The sequence below is a fragment of the Globicephala melas genome, chromosome 4 (genome assembly GCF_963455315.2).
Source record: "Globicephala melas chromosome 4, mGloMel1.2, whole genome shotgun sequence".
NCBI lineage: Eukaryota > Metazoa > Chordata > Mammalia > Artiodactyla > Delphinidae > Globicephala > Globicephala melas.
The window spans coordinates 93995603-94012097 of record NC_083317.1 but is presented as its reverse complement, the minus strand read 5'-3'; the positions used below and the strand labels follow the sequence as shown (position 1 = coordinate 94012097).

Below are 16495 nucleotides of genomic sequence, written 5' to 3'. Positions count from 1 at the left end.
GCAGGGCAGGGGAGACGACAGCACCTGGAGGTCTCACCCACCTGCGAGCACCCTACTGGCTAGACCATCCTCGAAGGGGGGTGCCCCCTTTGCTGTTTCTGTCACCAGAGGCCTTGGATGGTATCCGTGGTGAAGTCGTCTTACACTCTAGGCCACTCTCTGCTGAACGGTGACCCCTTGCTTTCCTGGCCTCACTAACACTGCACAGAATCTCAGGCAGGAACACGGGATGCAGAAATCTTCTGTTTCTAAAAAGCAATGATACTATTCTTGTATATCTTAATTCCATTCATTCATTTACCTATGTTTTATTCTCTTTCTGTGATCAAGCAAACAGACTAAGGATTTTAAGAATAGGAAATGTTGACTTTGGAGAGTAATGCAAGTTAACTAGTCTTTGTGACTTAAATTTAGGGGCCCTGAAAGATTCAGAACACAGGCTTAGGCAAAAAGCCACTTGTCAAGTGTGGGAAAAATATTTTAACCCAATGTAAAATGAAAACGGATGAAATTCTCATGACGAAATTTTGATGTGGGAAGGGGGCTCTTTGTCACTTTTTGCAGAAGCATATTTTCCCATCTGGGTTGCATCTGAACAGCTAGAGTTCCAAGTTACCAAAGACAATGATCTATTGTTCTTAGGATCCTTGTGAGTAGTTCCTATGTACAGATTGGTGAAATCTCAGACTTAACCAGTATATTTTACAGATTAGGTGGATTTCATTTTAAGGCGGCTTGATTGGAAAGTGAAACCACCCCCTATGGCCCTTGTGGTTGAGGTTTTATATCAAGATAGAGTTTACCTAGTAAAGAGGAGCTTTTTTCCTCTCCATATCTTCTCAGAGCACTGGTGAGTGTGTGTGTGTGTGTGTGTGTGTGTGTGTGTGTGTCTGTCTGTCTGTCTGTCTGTCTGTCTGTCTCCTGTGTTTTTGGCTGCTTCTCTGTCTTGGACCATGGCTTCATAAGTTAAGTAAGGTCAGTGGGAAACCTCAAGAAAAACCCAGGTGCTGCAGGAAATAGTAATGGTGACTCAGTTGTTGGCCACCTTACCTTTGAATTTGACTTTAAAGTGTCCTGGCATGATGCTGGGAGGAAACATGCTACAGCCTCCCATGAAATGGAGAAGCTCTGTCTGATGATCATTTGTACTCAGTAGGACCCACTATGGACGAGTGACCACAGAATGTGAAGTTGTTTATTTTGGGCCTTCTCCTGCCTTTCCCGTCCTTGCTCTCCTTCCATCTTGCCCTCACTTCCATCCTAATTCTTCTGTCTTCCCCTTTCCTCTTTATATTCCTTCCCACCTTTGAATGCCTGTTGGTGTCGGTTCTGGTGAGCTTTCCTGGAAATTCCAGGCTAATTGACTATAGGCCTTTTGCCAACACAGGAATCCTTTTATGTCCTATGGCTTAATATTCTTCAAGGAAGAAAATCAAATGTACAAACAGAGAACAACATCTGACCTGCAGCAAGTGAGAGCACGTGAGGCGCTGGCTCTCCCTCCAAAACCTTCTGCTGGTGGTGTCTGAGCCAGGTGCACCTGGTACAAGTCTCCTTCCAGACCGTGCCCTGGTGGAGAATGGTGGGGCAGGAGAACAGGAGGGGTGTTCAGCTGAAGTTCCTCCCCCCACGCCCAACCCTTTCCACAGCCAGAGCTCGCCTCTCCCAGCCATGCCCTCATGGCCTCTCTGGCACCCAGGGGGCTGTAGAAACAAGCTTAAAGGGCAGAAAGGTGGGTGGGTGCACAAAGGAGCAGATCCCCGCCTGAGAGGGAAGCAGGTATTGTTCAGTCTCGAAGAAGCTTTTGTTCAGGAGTCTCACCCCACCCCATTCCTGCTGTGGCACCTGGTCTGAGAATCACAGCTTGGGGTGAGGTGACCCCATCTACATACATGCACCACGAATGTCTCATCCCATATTTTTATTATATCAGCCCTGGCTAGAGTTCCCAGAATTTATTCTTTTGCTCAATTTTGTTTTAAACATTTATTTCATTTATTTTTTATTTTTTTGGCTGCGTCAGGTCTTAGTTGCGGTACACAGGATCTTCATTGGGCACACGGGCTCTTCGTTGTGGCACACAGGCTTCTCTCTAGTTGTAGCATGCAGGTTTGCTTTCTGTAGTTGAGGCACAGGCTCAGTAGTTGTGGCATGCGGTCTTAGTCACCCTGTGGCATGCGGGATCTTAGTTCCCCGACCAGGGATCGAACCTGTGTCCCCTGCATTGGAAGGCGGATTCTTTGTCACTGGACCACCAGGACAGTCCCTCTTTTGCTCAAATTTTTAATCACCATTCCAATAAAATAATTAGTGTAAAATTCTGAAGGTGTTAGTAAACTAAGAGCACAGGGCCTCAAGTCCTACTGTCAAGTTTCTAGAAAAAGAACTTCATGAATGAAAGAGCAGAAGCAGAGAGGCCAGTGAGTACCTGGCCTTTATTTCTCCTATGACTGGGGATGCTGTGCTGAGTTGACCTTGGGAAAAGCCACCTTAAAATCAAGAGCTAACCGCCTGCTGGTCTCTGAAGGCAGGTGTGGCCCTAATGGGGAACAGAAAACAGAACCGTGAAGCACGGGGCGGGAAGCTAATACACCCTGACTCCTAAATTCATTGTCAATAATGTCAGATCACTGTTCACAGACTTCACTTGGGAATTACTCACTAATATTTCTGCAAGAGGGCTGGATGCCTACTTTTCTCCGTGAGTAATTGTGCCTAGCCACTCCCATAATTTTTCCATCACTGCAGGAAGTAACTGTGACTATGAGATGGTAATGAGCAACTAAAAATGGAACACACAGGTGTCACTGGCTTTTCAGCTATAGCCACCAGTTTCAGTTTTCTCCTGAAACAGATCAGTTTTCATAACTTGGAAAGGTGTGGCCTTTCCTGGCCACATCCCTTTGTTGGGGTGACTCAGATAAGTGGTAGTGTGAGTTCTACTCTTAGATATTGTTTTGACGCGTGCTCTACAGAAATGCTAACTGGTGCTATTAGCAGCTAGCTCTCAGCACAAACGCAGGTCTCCTAAGATCTCACTGTGAACACGTGGCGTGGATTCATGCTTATGTGTTCAGTGACATGGTGTTCACCCAAAGAGAACTGGATTGTTTCTGCTTTGTCTCTAACTAGTCAAACAAATAATTTAACCTCCAAGTCTCAGCTTCTCCACTTGAAAAATAGCGTCTGTTATCTCACAGGTAGGTTAAAATCGAATGAGATAACTTGGACAATGACAGATTCTGTGTAATGAGTATTTCAGACCACCTAAGCACATTGATGTTAAGATCTGGGATAGGAAAAGTCAACAATTACAGAAGGAGTGTATGAAAGGAATATGACATTTTTCTGTCAGGAACTTAGGCAGGAGCCCTGAGGTTAATAGCTCTGGTTTGAACTAAATAAAGATGGATGTTAGTGCTATATATAGATGCTAATTTGCCATTAGCTTTGCTTCCAGACATGACATGTTGGGAATATACAAAAGAACCAGAAAAATAGCTTTGTGGGAATGTGACTAGTGGAGTTCCCGAGACTCTCCATCACATGTGACTCAGCTAGCCCAAAAAGGAATGTCACATTTGGCTTTCCTGGTGACTAATGAGTGAACGCCACTGTAGAACACAGCAGACCGCGAATGACATAAATACTGCAGAAGTCAAGGGGAGTATACTTTGAACTCAAACAGAAAAGGCCGGCACCAGGTAGAGCCCAGAAGTCCATGGGGAACCATTAGGCAGCCTGGCCCAGGCTCAGCAGCTCCACTGTAGAAACCTAGAGTAGGTGGCAGGCCCCAGACTGTCGCTTTGTGGGCATCTAGTTCCGGAGCAGCCAACCTAGCTCATGTAGAGAAAGAGCTGGCCCCGTAGGAGGTGCTTGGTTCCTGCTTTATTAATCAGATTCCTGTTTAACTTAGGCATTAGTTATATTGATAATCTTTCAAAAGCCTTCTTGGAACGAGTGAATTTGCATGTGGCTGTTCTGGTTAGACAGCCCTTCTTGGAAGAGCCGTAGCATTGGCAAGCAGAGTGACTTACTGACCTCACAGAGCGGATAAGGAGAGCCTCGCCGAGAGTGCAGCTGACGCTGTCTCTGAGGAGCCCTGCTTCCCGAGGCTGCATAGCCTGTTGTTCAGTGGAGAAAACTCGGAAGGCCAGTGCCTACTCCCCAGCCCATCGCCGATGCCTGGCTGAAAGTCAGGGGAAGGTGCCACTTGCCCAGGCCCACGAGCTCTTTGCCCATTCTCGGGGAGTGCCCTCTTGGAGATTGGAGAGTGGGGTCCCAGGTTCGTTTGTCATTTGTCCATCAAAAACCATATTTTACGTAAGGGCCAAATCAGTGACCTGGCAGAATGACAGTGTTTTGCCACGTCACAGATCTTTACCACCTCCATGTCAAAGGGTGGTTTCTGAGGTCCCAGGGAACAGCTTCCTCCACTACAGCCCGTATGGAAGGAAACTAGGCAAGGAAGGATTTAATAACTCAGAGAAGTCCATAGGTATCAAAGAACTGAGTTAAAAGGAGCCCTCTCTTTTAGGGACCCCGGACATCTGCACACCGGAAGCAGATTCTCCGTGCTTTTTACCATTTGTCATGTGTACAGGAGGGGGTTATTATGTGTTAGGGCAGCAGACTTTGTGGGGAGCTTCCAGCTGAGGCTATATCACATATGCGCATCTTGGTCCTTGGCACCTAATTTATCAACTCATTTGTCCTGCTTTTTGGTTGCCAGCTAGAGGATGGCCGCCTTGGGCCTTGGCTAGGTGGGTGAACTGAGCCCATCCGTCCCTTGGTTCATCCCTTGTATAGGCAACCTGCTCTAAAATCACCCCCTTCCCTTCACTGGGATAGTCCCAACACATTGATCCTATCAGAGCACTCGACATCAGGTGAACCTCCGTATTTGGAGAGATATATAAGCACATTATGTTTGTTTGTTTTAAACCAGAGGAACATCCTTGACTATTTCAGATAGCCAAGCCTCTCCCACTAATATAAAAAACTAGTGTGCCAGGGGATAAAATGCATGCAGTATTTATTTAGTGACATGCAGCCACAAACTACGCTACCCCCTTTTCTTACCTTTGAAAATTCCTCTGTGCCAGAGTGGTCAGTTAAATGAAAGAGGCATCACTGAGGGGAGAGTGAGGTTTGGTGCAAAGAACTTTGGAATCCACCCAGATGTGGAGTGTCCCCACCTCCCTGTTATGAACCCCTTCTTATATATGGCTATGCTGAACCCATACATGCTTTTATATCTCAAGCCAACATTTATATTTGATGTTGCCTAGGGTCGGCCAACGCTGGTACAGCTTCTAAATATAGATGTACTAGCAGACTAAATCTTCGAGCCTGGTAGTAGTTCAGTTGGCCAGTGCAGCCTTATTTTTTTATTTGATTTATCGTTGATGTTTCTGACAGGTTGAGCTATGCTGTTACAGAGAGTGCCCAGCCCAGAATCACTCAGCCCATGTCTGGATCCAGCAGCCATGGGCCACGAGCACATGACACCTGACAACCAAATGCATGTTATTTATTTAGCAGGCAGTTATCAAACATGGTAAGAGCAGCTTGGGAAGGCAATAGGCATGGCTGTGAAAGAACCTGTAAGAGAAGGAGGTCAATAAATCAAGAAAACATCAAGAAGAGTACAAGCCACGTGACCACAGGGCACCCTGCTATTGGCCATTCTCATTTTCTTGTGCCAGCGAGCAGGAAGGATCACTTCCAATCTGTTAATCTGAAGGCAGTTGAAAATATCAGCCAACTTCATCTCGTAGTACCAGTGTTGGAAATACCAGCTTCCAAGATTGTTAGTGCAGTCCAGGGGAATTGGAAATGTCAGCCAGAGAAACCACAGCAACCTCAGTCTACAGAATTACTCCCGGCAAGAAAATACTGTGGCCTGAATTAGTTGGAGTATGCGTGAGTTGTATGTATAGAATTGGCCATAGATGTGTTAAGTTCCTTAGCAGGAAACAAACCCATTTTAAGGATTCATCTTCCCAAGCGGTGAGGACAACGTTATGAAGATACTAAGTTTATAAAGAAGGAAAACAGATTTGAAAAAAATATTTTTGTTTGTTTTCAGTTACATAGTTTTACAAATTAACAACTATTAAACATTTTAACTTTAAAAATTAGTTGGCATGTTATGAAATAAATAGTTTTTATATACTTAGATTCCATTTTTCAAATAGGCAGATCTATCTGTAAATTGATTTATCCACTGGAACTTTATTCCATTATGTGTCATGAACAGATACCAAACAGAGGTAGAAACACGATTATATGCGAAGGTCCTTTGAAAGGTTATTTAATTTGCTCACTCCTGAGGCTTTAGGCTATGCAATACCTAAACTGCCCAAAGACCTTTGCATGTCTGTATTTAAAAATATTCCCAGGGTTCTCTACAACTTTGGGGATAGCATTATTAAAAATTTTAATTCTCTAAAATGTCACTCTGTAAAATGAAGTAACTGCATTGCCATTGATTAACAATTTTGGTTGATCTTTGTCTTATAGGAATCTTGTTACATTTTTAGCTTCTACAGAAATAATTTTTAAGATCTATTCAGAGAGGCCTTACTTTGTTGGACGCTTTGAGGGAAAAAGCATGTGTTAAGTGCATGTAGAAAATAGAAGCCTTTATCCAGGCATACTTTAAACATTGGTTTTGAGTACAAGCATGCACACTTCTGCTCCCTTACCTCCTGGCTATTTATAGTACAGGAGGAATTTATAAAAGTTCACTGAAAAACTTCATATTCTAGACATCTGTGGACATCAAAATAAATGACTGTAATATTGCATAACAAATTACCTCAAAACGTAATGCCTTAAAACAGTCACTTTCTTATCTCATGGATTCTGGGTTGGGAATTTGGACAGGGCACTGGAGGAGTAGCTACCCTGTGTTCCACAATTTCTGGTGGTTCAGCTGGGAGGGCTCATTGGCTGGGAGCTGGAGAACCTTCTGGTGGGGTCCTCACTCAACAAATCTAGTGGTCACTGCAGGCTGCGGTGGGACCTCGTCTCAGGCTCCCTCAGAGCATGGCAGCCTCAGGGGAGTCAGAATTGCGAAAGTGAGCATTCCGGGGAAAAGACAGAAACTTCATCATCTTTTCAGACCTCACCTTGGTAGTCACACAGCTTCATTTCCACTCCATCTGTCAGTTACAGTCACGAGCCCATGCACATTCGAGGGAAAGGGTCATAGGCTTTGCTCCTCACTGGATGGAGAATCAAAGAACGTTTGGACATGTTTAAAATCGTCACCGTGTGACATAAAAGGTTCTCTTGACTCTCGTAGTCCATTCATCTTTTTCCCTTTATCTTTGTGTAGCACATACAGTGTTTTAGGTACTATGTCCTAAGACTTATATGCAAGGGCATGGACTTTGAAAGTACAGCATAACTCTTTTCCTACCCCTGCTCTCCTCTGAGTGTTCTGGGAAGAGGGGAAGGAAGACAGATGTGCCCCAGAGATGCAGTGGTAGGATGGGACTCAGACCCTGTGGCCAGCGCGGCTCGCTAGCCGAACACGGGGTGTGACTCAGCGGTGCACAAACCCGGCCCTTCTCACTAAACAGATGGGAGAGATTACTGCTGTTCCCTCAGTGATAAGGAAAGGGAACCCATGAGAAAAACTGCTTTCCTGCCAATTAATGTCTCTGCCTCATTGTTGTACTACATGTGTCCTCTTCCTTTGGGCGACTCACAGGAGGTCAGCAAAGTGCTCCCTCCCCCCTTTTTTGAGGGGATAATATATTTATAATCTTATTTAAGAGCTAATTTAAAATTTTAAACTAGATTAGAAAGAAAAATACTCAAGTAGGTAGTAAAAGGGCAGAAGATAAAATGAGAAAATAGAGAATATATTCCTTAAAGTATTTTAAACCTTTTATTTATCATTTATCCCCAAATTTCATTTTAAAGAGTGAAATAATGCTTGAGAATATCTTTGTCCCTGAAGTTTATATTAACTCATCCTGAAAAATGTTTCCAAGGGTGAGTCACTGTCTGCTGTGTAGCCACATGGGTTACATTCTACACACTCCCCCATGCTCTCTTCTCTCACCCCTGCCTCTCTAAGGTTGGGTCCTTTCACAGTCTGGCGAAAAGTTGACATTCTTCAGAGTAAAGCAGGAACTTTGTAGGACCTAAAAGAACATCCGGACTCTGATTATCATTAGGAGTGGTGACCATATGTATGACCCTTCTGCAAAGGGAGTGAGGATGAGGATGGAGCAGGGACACATGTGGGTGGAGTATGTAGCTTTCTGACTGGTAAGGCTGCGACTCGCCCCCGAAGGTGGTGCCCCTGCTTCACTCTGTGAATCTAGGACTGAAAAGAAGCATTTGTTCACCAAGGACCAGATAAATGAGACATCCAGACTAGGCCCAGTGAACTCTGTGGTAAATAGAGTTGCAGTGGCATCAGGGAGTGGGCTGCCTGGTGGCATGGAGATTAAGCTGACCAGTGGGGTCTAGGACGTAGATAATACGCAGTGTATTTTTGTTCAATGGTAAGAGAGGTGATAGAGGCAAAGCAGGGGACCTCAGGACTGGGGCAGGACTAATCTGATATACGCTGTGTTCATGATTCAGCTGCTGGCAAATCGAGCACTTTTCAAGCACTTTTAACCAGAATCGGAGGACAAGCACCCTGGACCCTGGGCAGAAAACAATTCCATTTGTCTCAATGCCCAGGCTGGCGATTGTGTGCTCTCAGGCTAGGTCTAGGTGCGGGATGATGGCAGATTAGCGAGAACTGTGAATTCTTTTGAGCGAGAAGAGGAGCACAGCTGAAAAAGGAAGCAGCTGGGTTTTTAATGCCTCACTCCCTGCCAAAGTGAGCACCTTGAGCTCTGTTAACACACAGTTGGTTTGTATTCCAAGATTTCTTCACATTCTAGTAAAGATTAACCTTGTCCTTGAATGAACCCAGTGTATGCAGTAGAAAAAATTATTTGGGCATGCCCAAGATTATGAAATGGAAACAAGTCGGGGAACCCTGGAAATCTGCCCTTTTGGGCTTGTGGACACTGGCAGTAGCAAGTTAGTCCAGAACACGCTGGGGCTTCATGTCCAATGAGGTCAGTAGTCCAGTGGCTAGGTCTGCTCCAGGATGATCAAGGGTGTGGGCTTCCAGCCTCCTCTCACCTCTTTCTCTAGTTGGGGTGAAGTTTTTGTTGCTTCCCCGGGAGAACAGGAACTCAAGTGCTCATCTTAGGGAGGTTCTGATCCTGACTGCTCCCATGCTGCACGTCCATCATCCCCCAAGATGCAGAATCAGGGTGCTACTGGGCATCCATACCTCAGATCTTGGAGACCAGCCGACTCCTAGACCTTTGGAACCCCCCTCTATGTAACACCCCACAAGTAGCCTAGCAGCAGTAGCTGACCAGGACAAGGCCTTGGCCACAGGTGTCCCTGCTGCCTGTGTTTGACCAGATTATTGATGGCAATGGCCCTACAAAGTGTCGAGAGAGATTATGCATTTCCATTAGGACCATGTTTTAGTAGGAGATTTTGCATGAAGCTAACTTTAAATTATTAAAAAGTAAGTTGTCTTTCCAAGTAAAGCGGTTATGTCTCAGTAATCCTGTGTACTTTAAATTAGATTTTATTAAAGGAGGGAACATGCCATAAATTATAATATCTCAAAATCATTTGGAGCCACGCTACCTATCAAACATGGAAGTTGTGATTTACCATTTGTAAAACTTCAGACAGTAGTGGCTTGGACATATTTAATTTCTGATAAATAACGATAAACATTCACATTATCACTCCTGTCGTTTCTATCAATCTTTTAGCCTTCTAAAGCATTATCTTTTTTTTTTAAACCCTATCCATTTCTGTCGACAAGAAGAGCTGCATAATATTTTATTTATAAATGCTGTCTGCAACCTGGGATCACGCTTGGTTTACAAACAGATTCTTCACATCGCCTGTACCTTTGAACATGTACTTACTCTAATGCCAAGACTAAAGCCATTTGAGAGCCTGGCCTGGGCTTTCACGGATGAGCAGGGGGACGCGGGAGCCATCCCACACTGGCGTTCTCCATCTTCACCTGCTAACCTCTTAGCCGTAGATTACCTCTGCACAGCAGCGACTCTCTGAATATTAATTTCTTTCTTCTCAGATATCCCTTTTATATTAAACTCCATGTCATCCACGAGTATTTTCAAGCTTCTCATGTCCGAAATACTTTGTTAACCTACTCCCACCCCCCTTTTTTTGTTTTATACTCAGTGACTTCTAAAAATTCACCAATAAGCTTTACTTTTTTAACTCTGTGACATAGTTGTACTCTTACCCCCTTCAGCTTCTACAAATACTGTTCCTAAAACTTCATTCTGAAGTTCCAGCAACTCTGGGTCATTCTCTGTGTTCCTGAGGTCCGTGCACGTAGTTGTATATCTTGGAAGGTATTAAGATGGAAAATTTGGCATGATTTATCTAAGCAAGTTGGAGTTCATTTAGTAATTGTTCTTGATACTGAAGTTGAAAAAAAATTTTTTTAATGTTACCAATATAGGAAAACATCTTGAAGGTCACAGAATGCCTCTGTCCCCATTCTTTAGTGAGCCCCAGTGCTCTGGCCCCTCAAAATAAAAGTCTAGTTTCCATCATTGATGCCTCCCCACTCTTTTTTTCTCATTTAAACCACAGCCCGGTTTTCACCAAAGTAAAGCAAATCAACCTAGTAAGGAACAGGCTGCTTTTATTTACTGGCTGTAGTTCTAAGCACGAGAAATGGGCAAAGGAGACCAAACAAAGAAATAGGAAAAATGAGGCATTGAAGGGGAGCCAACATTGGGTTTGGAAGGGATGAGGCTTCCATGGCAGCAGGATGTGCCTTTCTTGCACTGTTTACTCTGAGCTCAGAAGTAGTGGAGGAAAGAAGGTAGATCACGCTACTGCCTGAAATGGATACAGAACATACCAGGGCATGCAGCGCCTAGAGTGTAATCAGACACTGGATGTAATTATGCAAATGTATGCTAAACGGGTTTTCTGTGAATAAATTGTCTGCAGCAACCTTAACACTCAAGGTTAAAGTAAGCATAAGGGCGTGATTTGCAAGTCACAGGGTGACTTTGCTGAAGTAGCCGCTGAAAGACATTATGTTTGACTGCCTGCCCACCCCACTCCCCATTTTCCATAGTTGCACCTGAATGTACTTTGAACCCTTGATAAAATGAACTTTGCATCTTAAGGACTGTTAGGGCTTCTACTCCCTTCCTTGGAAAAAGGGTACCACCTTGCTTGTGAGGGGAGAGTTGGGAAGAGTTTGAGGATGAATGTGGCATGGTGGTTTTTAATCTGTTCAACCTAGTGATACTTCAAGCTAGTTGTATATTTATTTTTAACTAGACTTCACCTGGAATGTTTCTTTCAGTAGTAAGCATTTGGAGGCCTGCTTTAAGGAAGGAAATGCTTAAATTTGCTTAGGAGAAAAATGTGCTTTCTTTGTTTTTTTATGTAATAAATTGAGAATTTCAAACATTCCTGGAAGTCCTGGGCCCGGCTGTCTGATTAAAATGCTAATTCATCCAATGTTAGCATGTGGTTTTCTTCTGGTAAACATAGATAAAATACTGTGGATTATGGGTATGAAATATTCTAGAAAACTGCCGATGTGAGTATTCCATGGCTCTGAGCATGGCACAGCATAGTTAAGTTATGTTTTTGTTTTTGTTTTCTTACTTCTATTAAGAGAACCCACTGGAGTGTTTTCTTTTTCCTTCGAGGAGTTTGAAGCATCACGTAAGGCTAGGAATGCATTAAAATATGTTTCCAGCCTCATAAGAAACTTAAGAATGGCTGTAATATGTATAGATGAAGTGCTTGTCAGACATTCAGTTCAACTCTGCAAGCCTTGATAGAGCTCCCAGATTGTCCAGAGCACTGCCTTGAGGAGACCAGATGTGGACAAGATGAGTCAAAGGCATGCGCCCAGTATTTAGGGATGAGTAGACAAACAGCTCACTAGCCAGAATGTACACGTGTGGGCTTGGGGGCTGCCACAAGGCGGGAGAGGAGAGAGAAGACCAGGGAGGACTTTCTGTGGCTTGCAGAGCTGCGTAGCCTGGTCCTCAGGTGCTGGGCCATCTGGGGGTGGCTGTGCAGCTCCAGAGTTAGCAATCCTGTGAGGCTGCAGACTCACTCCTATGAGTCAGATCAGGCAGTTTGACCAAGTAAGGAAGAAGATCTGAGAAATCGTGATCCTTCACTTGAGCACTGCCTTGTGCCTGAAAGGGCCTTTTTTATTTTGTTGACGAAATACCACAAGGACCGTGCATTATCCCTCTCGGTAACACAGCTTTCTGTAGTGCCTTTGTGTTAGGGATGGCATTTCACTGTAGAGCACTTTCCTTCTCTTGGTTTTGTCCATCCAAACTAGGAAATTAAACAGTTGTTCAAAATATTCCTTCATTCTCTTATTATGTTTTTTTAAACTTCTTTGCATTGTTTCGCTGTTTCAGGGAAAAAGAAACAGTGGTTTCAGACAGTGCTTCTTTGGGAGCCAAAAACACTGCAAATTGACAAAGCTGTGTCCGGCAATGGGGTACACATTCAGGCTGGCTGCTCGGAATGACATTGGCACCAGGTATGGCGTTTCCTGGTCCTCATGCCTTTAAGCGTCTGTGTGGTGTTTCTGAGTCTTCTGTCGCGTTGCCAAAAGGCGCAAGGTCGCCTGCTGCCTCCACACCGAACCAGTTAGAGATTTTCTGAAAGGGAATCCTAATCAGAGGCTAGAAAGCCCCTTCTGAGGTGATAAATGCCACTGTGTGGCCTCTTTGCAGCCTTGCAGGCTGTAATGCAAAGGCCCACTAGGGGTCTCTGAGAATCAGGAGGAAGGTAACTACAGATTTTGAAAGGAATCCTCTGGGGGCTTTATTTTTTTCAGGTTGTGTGCCTTTTCCTTTCATCACTTTAGCAAGCTACTCATTCAGTTGCCTTTTTTCAACTGTGTCTGAGTGTTTGCTGATACAAAGAAAGAGTTGCTGGGCCGTCCATTGTTGTCAAGCCCGGGCAGATACTCACAGGACTGGAGAAAATCTGGACTGGGTAGGACACACGGCTTGCCTCCAAGCTGCTAGAGAAAGGCAAGAACAGGTTTATAGTGGAGCATCAGTGGATTAAAGGTGCTCTGAAAAGACCGTATTTCAGTTGTACTTCTTGGGTAACTGTTGATTAAGGGAAAAATCTTTTTCTTTATCACTGATTGTTGAAAATCTTCTTAAAGGTTCAGCACACCATTGGTCCCAACCGTTTTTCCAGCCTAAAGAACTTCTTAAGACCACAAGGTTTACAGCCCTCCTTCCCTACCCATGACAGCCATTGTATTTTTAGAGTGCACTGGTTGAACGGTCATAATGATAAAGGCTTCTACAGTTCAAGAATTTGTAAATGAACTAGAGGCATCTACAAACATTTGGAAAATAGCACCATATATATTTGTAAAACATTTATTTTATCAGTAGACAGTTATTTGCTCTCACATGGATTTGAAGGCTCCTTGGTAGCTGTGGCTCATAGCTTGTCACCATCACCGCTGTGCTGTGCTTTCTCCTGGGTGCTTTCGGGGGGAAGTAAATTTTTAAATCTGTTGTCCTGTAACATGGCATGCTTTTCCAGTAGCAGACCTAAGCAGAGCAGTGCAGGGGGCAGTGGGGTGGATTGGGGCAAATTGAAGTTGTGGTAGGGAATATCCCATAAAGGATCCTTGCCTTCCTTTGCTCAATGAACCTGTCAGGCCCCAGACTTTCCCACCCAGGCAAGTTGCGCAGCAGGTGGGCTTATCCCTGCTCTTCTGAAATGCCGAGACCCCGCCCGTGCCCCTAGGCGTGTCTCACCGGGTCTGTCTCTCTCCAGTGGGTATAGCCAAGAGGTGGTGTGCTACACGTTAGGAAACATTCCTCAGATGCCCTCTGCACCAAGACTTGTTCGAGCTGGGGTCACATGGGTCACACTGCAGTGGAATAAACCAGAAGGCTGTTCACCTGAGGAAGTAGTCACCTACACCTTGGAAATCCAGGAGGACGAAAACGTAAGTCTGGCACATTTTATACCCTCGTGTGTGTTCGGTAAAGTCAGTTTTATCATAACTACAGGATGCACTGGTGAAATTAGATTCGCTGCCTAAATTTGAAACCAAGCCTTAATTTCTACCACTGTAACCACTAGCAGAAACCTGGCCTTCCCACAGTCTTCCCCATCCAAGTAGATGGCATCCCCGTGCTTTCATTTGGGGAAGCCAGAAACCCGTGGGCTCTTCCTTGACTTCATATATAGTCAGTCAGCAAAGCCTTTCAAAGCTCCCTTCAAAAGTTACCCAGAAATCTGACCGTTTCTCAGCATCTGCACAGCTACTACACTTCTTGAACCACCATCATCTCGCCCCTGGGTTATGGAACGGCCTCTTAAGTATTTTCCCTACTTTCATCCTCACTACACTACAGTCTGTTCTCCACACGAAGCCAGAGTGATCCTGTTAAATACAAATACGGTCATGTCAGTGCTCTGCTCAGAAGCCCTCCCATCTCAGTGCCTTCCCTTCTCTTCCAGAGGGAAAGCCAGTGCTCTCACAGTGCTTTCCAGGTCCTCCACATTCAGGGTCTTCGTTCCTGCCCTTGTTCCTGCCACTGTAGTCTCACTGAGCGTACCAGCTGTGCCGTCCCGCCCCACCTTTGCAGTTCTGGTGCCCTCTGGCTCTCATGCCCCTTCCGATATCTTTGAGTTACTTCCCTCATTTCCTTCAGGTCTCTTCTCACATGTCACTTCTTTGGACGACCCTTTCCTGACCACCCTGTAAAACAGCACTGTCCAGGAGAAGTTTCTGTGATGATGGAAATGTTCTGTATCGTGTGCTGTCCAATAAGATAGTGCCTAGCCACACGTGGCTGCTGAGCCCTTGAAATGTGGCTGTAAGCCCAAGGAACTGAAGTTTTAATTGTATTTCATTTAAATTGGAGGAGCCATATGTGGCTGCCTTAAGGAGCCTGCAGAGCTGGCCTTCCCACAGCCTTCCCCATCTGAGTAGATGGCATCCCCATGCTTTCATTTGGAAGCAGTGCTTCCTAGCTCCACCACTCCATCCTCTTACCCAGCTTTACTTTCGTCTCACAGCACTTAACACCACACAGCATGCTTCATGTTTGTCTGTAGGTTTTTTTGTTAATTGCTTTCTCTGGCTATTATGTCAGTTTGTGATGGGCAAGACTTAACTCTGTTCTTGGGCAGTGCTAAACCCCTAGAGCGTGGAAGAGAGCCTGATGCATAGAAGGTGCTCCGAGATGAATGCGTGGGTGGATGGATGGATGTGTGCATGACTGAGAATATTATTGAATGAATTCTGTACAGTCAGCTTTCAGTAGGATATTTATCCCATTGAAGGGTTATGTCTTCCCCATCCAAGCTCTGCTTTCCCCCTTGTCCAGAAGAGGACACTGTGTCAGAAACCCCAGCCAGTGGATTGCATAGCACGTTGCAGCTTGACAGTAAGGATCTCCGTACAAGAGCCTTTTTTCATGACGACATTGTTAGATAATTTTTTTAACTACATAAGCTTCGTTAATTTGGTGGTTAAATTCATTGTTTAAAATGCTTATTGAGTAACCAGAAAAATTTGCTCCGTGAGAAAAGTATATGGTGACATCTATTCCAAAGCAAATTTACACTCTCTCAAAGAGAGAACATTGTTCTCATTCAGAATTAGTGTTAGTCTCCCAATAAAAGTACCCAGATCCAGGACAAATTATGATGTGATAGAGTTAAATTTTTCCTAAAGCACTGTGGGATTCTGGCCCTCTTTCTGGTGTAGCTGCCACACTTCTGGCCCGCTGGTGATGCTGGAAGGAGGCAATATAAAAATCCTACAGACAAGGTATTTAACGCCCAGATTTTATGATACTGATGTTTCTTTCTGGCTTTGCCTTTTCAGGATAACCTTTTCCACCCAAAATACACTGGAGAGGATTTAACCTGTACTGTGAAAAATCTCAAAAGAAGCACACAGTATAAGTTCAGGGTAAGTCAGTCATTTTGGTACCTGAACTGCTTAAAAATGAAGCTGTTTTATGTTTCATCCCTTGACCATTTTAAATCTCCTGTACAGGTTAAAAGATTTTTAAGTTCGCTGTGCTTTACACTTTTAAGGTAACATCTGTAAAATACACACCCAACTTTAATTTTAAAACCCACTTTTGAGAAAGAAACCTGTTGCCGTAATGTGCTGTAATAAATTGCATCACAGCGTGGCCAGATGCCCTTGCCTGGGAAGACCCAAACCGGGTGCCCAGCGCACCTGTCTCTCACCTGCACGTCACACCTTTCTATTCACAGTTTCTTCTTTTAATCAGATTTCCCTTTTCTCTGTCGCCCTTTGCTCTTTTGCCCATTTTCTTTTTCTCAGCCGTTTTCCTTTTGCTCTTCTGTTACCCACCCCCTCCCCGCTTGGGCTCCGCGTTGGGCGACG

The 16495-nt window shown here is 44.5% G+C and overlaps 1 protein-coding gene across 3 annotated transcripts in view; it reads left to right on the top strand.

The window, feature by feature from the left end:
• Window positions 1-16495, top strand: part of FNDC3B (fibronectin type III domain containing 3B) — a 352410-nt gene that overhangs the window by 278438 nt on the left and 57477 nt on the right. For all 3 annotated transcript variants that reach the window (XM_030863564.2, XM_030863519.2, XM_060298416.1), the window contains 3 exons: window positions 12501-12625; window positions 13894-14068; window positions 15962-16048. In XM_030863564.2, coding sequence (XP_030719424.1) covers window positions 12501-12625; window positions 13894-14068; window positions 15962-16048 — 387 coding nt within the window. The remainder of the gene's footprint in view (window positions 1-12500; window positions 12626-13893; window positions 14069-15961; window positions 16049-16495) is intronic.